This window comes from Monopterus albus, unplaced genomic scaffold (genome assembly GCF_001952655.1).
Source record: "Monopterus albus unplaced genomic scaffold, M_albus_1.0 scaffold170.1, whole genome shotgun sequence".
Classification (NCBI taxonomy): Eukaryota; Metazoa; Chordata; class Actinopteri; order Synbranchiformes; family Synbranchidae; genus Monopterus; species Monopterus albus.
The window spans coordinates 1,117,482-1,126,262 of record NW_018128050.1 but is presented as its reverse complement, the minus strand read 5'-3'; the positions used below and the strand labels follow the sequence as shown (position 1 = coordinate 1,126,262).

At 41.0% G+C, this 8,781-nt stretch overlaps 1 protein-coding gene across 6 annotated transcripts in view; it reads right to left on the bottom strand.

The window, feature by feature from the left end:
• The window catches only part of ankrd27 (ankyrin repeat domain 27 (VPS9 domain)), a 34,592-nt gene that overhangs the window by 21,151 nt on the left and 4,660 nt on the right, over positions 1–8,781 (bottom strand). For 5 of the 6 annotated variants that reach the window (XM_020615758.1, XM_020615757.1, XM_020615763.1 and 2 more), the window contains exons 2-8: positions 7,277–7,398; positions 5,996–6,106; positions 4,235–4,543; positions 3,708–3,767; positions 2,029–2,082; positions 411–476; positions 195–271 (exon numbers count right to left, since the gene is read on the bottom strand). In XM_020615758.1, the coding sequence (XP_020471414.1) occupies positions 195–271; positions 411–476; positions 2,029–2,082; positions 3,708–3,767; positions 4,235–4,543; positions 5,996–6,106; positions 7,277–7,378 (779 nt within the window). In that variant the 5' untranslated portion in view covers positions 7,379–7,398. Of the gene's footprint in view, positions 1–194; positions 272–410; positions 477–2,028; positions 2,083–3,707; positions 3,768–4,234; positions 4,544–5,995; positions 6,133–7,276; positions 7,399–8,781 lie in introns of those variants that run through there. The other variant, XM_020615761.1, reaches the window with a different exon arrangement.

The window sequence follows — 8,781 nt, the reverse complement described above, 5'->3', positions numbered from 1 at the left end:
GAACAAAAACATAAAGGCAACTAAAAGTTGACTGTGATGGATTATTCATTGGCAAGTTAAGAGAATCTGTCCTTTTAAAACATCATCAGTCCAATCTTTGCAATTACTGCAGAAACAGGGAGTGCTGATCTATTCCAACCACCAAGATAAGGTTTTTATAACAATGCTCTATAGCTGAGACATGTTGAACTGACCTGAACTCAGGTTTGACTCCCAGGTCTTTCTGCTGCAGCTCCTGCAGACTCCGCGTGGTTTTGTTGAAGGTAGCGTCCTGTTAACAACACTTATTTAAACACTGATATAGGAAAACTCAAGAGGACTGAGATAAAACTGATCAGACACTGACTTTCTGAATTAGGAAAGACAAAAGAGGAGATGTGTTTTCTGTATTAGTCTACTGCCAGACCTACCTGGCTTGCCTCAAGCGTTCCCACAAAGTTAAAGATTAAATCATGGACACCATGATGAACATACATCTGGGACATGAAGAAGAAGAACAAAGAACATTTTTGTTTACACAGCAGCTGCGAGGAAGCAAACACAAAGCAGACACGTGCAAAGAACTTGTCCACTTCAAAGGTCCCACAAAGCATAAAACTTATTTTAAAAAGGGTACAATCAGAAACGGATACAGCAGTAACTAACAATGTGCAAACCATGTGCCCACAGAACTCTTTGTACAAAAACATACACAGAATAGTATTATTCTCTTTTCAGAACCTGCAAAGGCCCGTTTTCAAAAAACAGCTCCAACACTTTAGGTGCTGTGTGAGGAGCTGGTGGAGTAGTGGGAACAGAGCAGAGGTCAGTGACTCCGTCTTCCTTCATACACTGTGAACGGTCCCGGATGTTCTTTTGGTGAAAACAAAACCATGACTGAAAAAACAAACACTGGTACTGAAGCATTTGTACTGAAGAAGAAAAAAAAAGTCATTAAAAAAAGTAATAATAAAAAAAAGACAGTTTTTCACTTCTCTGTCAGTGTTTTGGCATGGAGGGGAGGGCTTTGAGGGCAGGACTAAGGAGATCCATGAGGAGAGGACAGCCCTCTCCCCTGGGCCGCCGTTTGTATCAAGGCTTCTGTCTGCCATGCACGGCCGCATAGTTCCTGTGGTGGCTTCCCCGAATTCAGATGGAGCTCTCACGCTGCTGTGTTTCTCTCTGCTGGCATCTCTACTCAGAGCCAAGCTACGTTAAAACTCACTCTGAACCAACATTATGCTCCTGCAGCAGAGGCCTGCTGCAGCACGTGCTACTGTTAGCTACAGGTAGGCTATAGCTAATATAGGCGCAGTAATGTTAGATGACACCGAGTGGAACGGGGCTGAAGAATTTTAGGTCTGTCTGAAGCGGAAATATGCCAGTAGGGAGAAAGAGACGTTCTGAGAGCTACTGGCGAACTCAGGAAAGCTGCACAACGCTGATGCAGTGACATTTCCTCTGGTTTTACACCTCTGAATGTTAAGAAAGGGTTTTAAACATTCTAGAAAAACCTTCAACACTCAGTGACACTCACTTTCAAATTCATGAAAACTTTAGTTTATGGATAGTCACAATAAAGGACAAATATACTGTCAAAATGCCCTTTTTGTGCTGGAGGAAACAGTCTGCATATTTACGCCCTTTCGACAATGTAGGGACACCTGAGCTGCAGCTGAGCTAGCAGCACTATAGGAGAGGCTCTGCTGTGTGCGTGTCTCTCATCTGGGGTGTTTCTGTAACATAGCACTGCTGTTTCTCACAGTTCAAGTTACTGTTCATCAAACCTAAATACATACCTAAAAAAAAAACACTTATTATATTATTAGTATTAACATATGTCAGCAAAACAAAACAAAAATAATTTAGTGTGTAGGTACCAGTTAAATGGCTGCCTGAATAAATAAATTTGTACTGCAACTACCCTGACTGTGTACAGGACAGTAAGTACTGTTAGAAAACCATGTGTTCCATAAAGTAATCCCATGATTCACCGCTGGAAGTGGAGAGAGTGAAGTTGAGGTGAAAAACCACAATAAGTGAAGTTACCTCCACTGCCTGTTTGAGAAGAGTCATCTGAGGTTCCTGCTTTGCCAGAAGTTTCTGTAGAGAAACAGCACAATCATCAGAGCAGTGCGTACAGAGAAATGCATTTTTCACTTCACGTTATGTGATGCAAATGGCAGAAACTGACCAGAGACTCAGACGGGACTGGGCAAAAACAGTTACATCATCTTATTAATGAGACACTCGGGTGTCGTGTGGTATCATTAATGATCTACATGTGGCTTGAATCCCAGTTAAGATGGATCATTAAGAGGTCTGACTCCTCGTTCATAAGTTACCCTGTCTAGTCTCACAGAGAAGCTAAAGGTGCATTTGAGCTTTAGAGTTGTAGTAGGTCATTACACATTTTGTAAGGCTCTACTAAAAATTCCTCACATTCCTCTGCCTAGTCTTCCAGTTTGTGCCCTCCACAACCCCCGATGGTTGTGTACAGGTTGTGTAATAGGAGAGAAAAGAATCAGAACTGGGCCAGATGATTTCAGCCAATGAGCAAAAGGAGCACTCTTGTGAGTTGACAGCATGGAGGAGTTAGGGTTCTAGTTACCACCTACATAGCTAAACAACCACCAGGGGAAGAAAGAGAGAGAAGAACAAAAACAGAAAAAGGCAGCATGTCGGAGAGCTGTGAAAACAGAGCTATGTGCCACTGTCCAAAGATGGCTAGAGCTCCAGGACATAAAAAGGATGAGGATGGATACAGAGGGTGTTCTTTTTCTGCTGGACAGGTGGGTAAATCGTTTGCTCCGTTCCACTGAAAAACATCGTGGCTAATATGTTGTTGTGCAATTAGGGGACCTCTGTCACAATGCTATATTAACAAATTACATTAGTCACATTAGCCTGTTTGATAAAATCAACTTTTCCTGCGACTTTCAGCTAGATATCTAGTTTGCAAATGTTGTGATTGTTGCGATGTTACCTATAGCAGCTGGAGGTTGTTGTGAGAGAATAACTGTGGAGTTACATTTTTGTAGCTAACTTTGTTTGTGTGTATGTATGTTTGTGTGTGCACACACCTCATGCAAGACTTGCATCTATATCTATGTTCACTCACATATCGAGAGTGTATGGAGTACAAAAACACACAGAGGAGCCTACAGAAACCCCCCAGGGACAAAGTACAGAGTGAGGAGAATTAAGAGCTACAGCTCAAATGCATGCATGTGTGCAGTGTGTCCAACCCATGGTGAAACACAACAAATAAAAACTAAACACACTTTAAAAAGAACTGCAGGTTCAGTAGGACTGATGGAAGATTCTGCTGCTTCTATTACCTGTTGCACCGGTTTCCATTTGGAGAATAACAATTGCACTTTAATGTTAGTTGGAGGTTTGTTATAGAAAACATGGAGCTCTTTTTTATTTTGAGAGTGTGAGAAAGAGGGAAAATGTAAAACTTTAAATTTTTATGTTTCATTTTTCATAAAGGAAAGGTTACACAAATGTTTGTGTATGTTGTCAATTAGTTCTTAGAAAAAAAAAAAGTTCAGAATTTGCCAAAATTGAAATCGGCAGGTCAGATTTTTATTTAAAATCAGTAATCAGCTTTAGCCATGAACATTGCAATTCGTGCATCTCTAGTAACTGCTGTTTTATGATACAGATCAAAGAAAGCAGCAAAGCCTCACATCGGCATCAGTCTCTGCTGTCTCTGTACTCACCAGGCGAGAGTCCCTCAGCAGACACTGAAGACATTTGGTGTAGAGACCGTTCACCGAGTCCTCAGAGGAGACAGGAGCTATCAGTTCTCAAATAAACTGAATTACTGTATATATTATAATTACTGTTTACCTTAATATTTATCTCAAATACACAGAACCTCTATTTAAACTTTTAAAACAAATGTGTTTAATTTCCATTACTTATTTTGTGCTTTTCCATTGTATTAACCATATATTTCAATAATTATTGCTTTTAATACAGTTAATTATTAGAATAAAATAAATTCAAAGATCAACACACAAATCTGCTGCAGGAAGGTAATAAATTAAGAACTAGAGGGGGCAAAAAGATAAAATGGAGAGACAAGGAAAGAAGGCCGAAAAAGGTGAAGATGAAGAATTGAAGTAAATGAAGGAAACTGCGGTAAAGGTAAATAAAGAAAGGAAATGATGGGAATAGAACAAAGACAAAGGAAGGAAAGGAAGCTAACAACAAAAGCACAACAAGACTCAAGAGTTCGTCCTACTATGTGGTGTCGGAGTCCCTTCCTCTCCTGCTCTTTGAAGATCTGACAGAAGCTGTGGATGAACTTGTCCAGTTTCTGGGCATGGTGGCCCAGGAACGTCCGCACGTCCTCCAGGCTCTTGAGGCAGTAGGGAGGCAGTGGGCTGAGCTCAGACGGGCTCGGATCCACCTCGACAGGCCAGGCGATGCACAGGATACTGTAGCACTGCTCCTGGTCATTGTAAAAAGTTTCCTCAAACAAGATGGGGACTGATGCTGGAGTGGGGAAGCCAGAGCCCAGCAGGACCTGCCTATCCTGGATCCTGACCTCCTGAAATCCGCAACAAGACCAACAAGTATGGTAGAGCATTTTTCACTGTCGCAGTAAGAGCAAAACGAAGGTGAGTGAATCATCACCTTCTGAAATTAACAATGTTGACACATTCATTCAGTGAGGGTTGGGTGTTAGGAGCAGGTGCCATAAACACGAAAAATGAACTTCTCTGCAGAAAACGTCAAACTTTTCAAATGTTTTAAATATAAAGTGTTAAAAAAAACCCATCTTGACTTTTACTGGCATCTTTGGCCATTATACAGTGAAACGTTACACAACTTCGATGTATATGAACTTGGGGGGTCTGTTTAGTTTTTTTAGCGGTTATGTTTTTATATGGTTTTATTTTGTGTTATTTTTTTTTATTGCTGTACCAACTGGAGGTCACTAAACGTTCATTGTACGTGTTACAATGACAATAAAGGCTTATCTTACCTTATATAATAGCATGAAAAGCACAGGTGTTAGGAAAAACAAAATACTAATGACTACATTTTGCTAAGGTGTACAAGCTCCAGGTCCTGCAGTGTTGATCCCATGAAATATGTCTTTTTGGATTGTCTGTATCTTGCATTTCAGACTGCACTGTGCTATACAGTATTAATATACACCAATCAGCCATAACATTATGACCACCTGCCTAACGCTGTTTACATAGGAGTCCCTGTGGCAGACGGTCGGCACTCGTGTCACTCTGCAGCTCACTGTGCATCTTCTGTGAATCCACCTGCTTCCACAGTTCTACTGTCAGGAAGAGCACAGATGTGTCTACAATTCAGTGAAAAACTTATGTAAAAGGAGTGAAAACTGGTCATGAGGACGAGTTAGAGAGAATGTTTAGACAAATCTAAGCCTCACCGCTCTAGGTGTGATATCACCACTACAGCCTCCGACTCTTTCTCTTCAATGAGACCAATGTACAGTGTTTCTCATTTTCAACCATTTTAACAAAGATTCAAATTAATTTTAATCATCTGTAAATTACAAATGGAAGTTAAAAGTTTAATCTACAGTAGATCAACCTCATCTTCAGTGAGCCGTGGGCGTCCATGACCCTGTCTCCAGTTCACCATTTGTCCTTCCTTAGACACTGTTGGTAGGTACTAACCACTGCAGACCAACAACACCCACCAAGACCTGCAGTGTGGGAGATGCTCTGACCCAGTCATCTCACCATCACAGTCTGGCCCTTGTCAAAGTTACTCACACCCTTACACTTGCCTGTTTTTCCTGCTTCCAACACATCAACTTTGAGGACTGAATGTTCACTTGCTGCCTAATGTACCCCCCACACTGACAGGTGCCGCTATAACAGATAGTCAGTGTTATTCACTTCACCTGCCGGTGGTCAGAATGTTATGGCTGATCGGTGTATCAGTCAACTACATACAATGCTGCCTATTTTTGGGATAATGTTTTCAAAAATTGTGACGGACACAGAAGACAAACCTTTCCATCCACAGTCTGGTATCCATCCTCCACAGGCTGCAGGACATAGCTGTCAAACTGAGAGTCTGAGTAGTTGCTCACAGCCAAACCTCCACAACATGGAATGAGGACCTGCAGGTTTATAGCAACATTTTCACCTGCATTAAAAATAATCAAGCTGCAGTTAGCTTGACTTATGTAAAACCAATTCCGATCCATGTATAATAACTGAATAATTTGTTCTAGCTGTTGAAAGAATATGGAAAAGCAGATTTTGGTAGTGATCCAGTGGAGGTAGTTATAAAGCTCTATAGGTGTCCTTTACAGACCCACAACACAGATCCAGTGTCTTATCCCACCTGGTTAGACATAAAATGTATAGATAAACATCCAAGTGCTTTTTTAAGAGAGACACTTAAAATCCCCCAGTATAAAGGCACCAGATGGAAAATATTTCAATCACCAGCTCCAGCATTTATGTGGTACCATAATTTGCACTGTGATTCAATCCACTAGATATTGATCATATAGGAACCAGTGCCAGTATGACACCAGTTTTCGATACCCCAACCCTAACAATTAATGACTTCAGCAGTTCCTCATTCCCCAGAAGTGAAGTCTAATAAAATCAATTCTTGATAAATGGTCAGCCATTTCTTCAAAATCTGGAGCCTTGAACAATTACATATTTTTTAAAAGTTTGACAGACATAAAAGGGTAGGCAGTGTTTGAAATACAGGAGAGCCAGGGGGTCTTAGCTAGAGCCAAGCTCTTCGAGAAGCACTGTAAACAGATTTATTGAATAGATGATGACACGTAGCTCTTCCAGCTTCCAGTAAAGATGAAAAACCATCAGATCTATATAATAATAATCATAATAATAATAATAATATAGCCTACCTGCAGAGTTTTAATGTACCCAATTAGAAACTGTTCACCTAGACGAACCAACTCTTAGTATTCATATAACATTAGCGGACAGAAACATGCATTTATTTGCATTTTCTTTTGTCATTTGCTACATTTGAATATAATTGTGGTTAAATCCAAAGAAAACATGAATTCCTGCATGTGTTTGATTCTACTTTCTTTCACACAGAGGTGCTGAGCAGTGTGAGCCTCGGTGCAAGTCCAGAATGAAAACATGTAGCCCAACTCTTCACCAGTACACCATATCACCACAAAGATTTTTAGCTAACTCGCTTCAAGCAGGATGGTGATACATACAGGCTTGTTGTTGACACACTGTAAAATCTAGCTAAAAGCTCGAGTCAATCAAAGGAGACGCCAAATGTGACTCACAATGCCATGAAACTCTGCTACTCGGTTGCATAGGTCTGGTCTCTGTTTCTTCAGTGCCAAGTAGAAGGGATTCGTCAGGATGTTCTCATCATATAGAGCCATAAGGAGCTGAAGTCTAGGTCCTGTAGAGGAGGGAAAGGATAACGAGAGGAAGCAATTAATTAACAAAGCTTCAAAAAGGTGCTATTAAGGAGAATAATCACAGGCATGCTCACATGCTAAGTGAGCTATAAGCAGAAATGTATTCAGTTCATATTTCTCAAAAGAAATTTTGATTACTATTACAAATTCAAATGCGCACTACAGAAATTCATGAGAAATCTGAGCAAACTGTAAAAGAGGATACAGTTATACTTCGGTGAAATCTTTTGAGCTGCAGCACACATGGGAAATTTTGTGATAAATCCACTTTGGAATTTTACAGAGCCATTATCAAAAAGCTGTCCCCATATTTGAGTACATGTCACATTGGATATGATTTTATGAAATGAAACAGGATCTCAAGTGGCACAGCCACACTAGCAGGTCTGTGAGGGTCTGGCCTCATTATGGCACTACAGAAGATGGAAAGGGATCCCCAAAGTAATTAAAATTCATCCTGACAGGAACATGCAAGTCTTTCACAAATTTCATGTCAATTCATCCAATTGTGTCAAGACATTTCACTCAAAGCCACTTCAGGTCTCTCAGGACCTTACTATTGATACTACTGCTACTACCACTACTGAAAGTACAACAACTGCTGCTGCCGTCACCGCTAGTGCGAGTGCTTCCACCCTTCTACTGATACTGAACTGGATACTACAGCTCCCACTACAACTCCAGTAACACCTGCTACTATGACTACAGTGGAAACAACAGCCGCCACGGTCCAGGTCTCTCAGGACCTGAAGTGGATGTCCAACATCAGCACCATCACCAAGAAGGCACAGCAAAGGATGTACTTCCTGCTCCAGCTCGGGATGTTCAACCTGCCCCAGGAGCTGCTGACACAGTTCTACACTGGAATCATCGAATCTGTGCTTTGCACAGACCAGCACCATAATGTCTGGTTTGGCTCAGCAGCCAAACAGGACAGAAGCAGACTCCAGCGGACAATCAGGATTGCTGAGAAAAGTATTGGAACCAGCCTGCCCTCCTGGAAGACGTGCACAACTCCCTAGAGTGTGGATACCCGAACTGAGAGGTGAAACCTCTTCAAACTAAAAAACCTAGACCAGTTGATTTTTCTAAATTTTTTCACCTTAATCCATGTCAATATACTTTAAATATACCCATTTTACAGGGATATACAAATCTGAAAGCTCTTCTGCCATAATGTACATATAAAGTATATGTATATTCATAAGTACTGTCTCAATCTAGCCACAGGGGTTGCAAGCCAGTGACTTCTGTGCCGGTCCCAAGCCTGGATAAATAGAGAGGGTTGCGTCAGGAAGGGCATCCAGTGTAAAAACATGCCAAATTTAAACATGCGAATCATCAGTGCGAATTCCATAATGGAT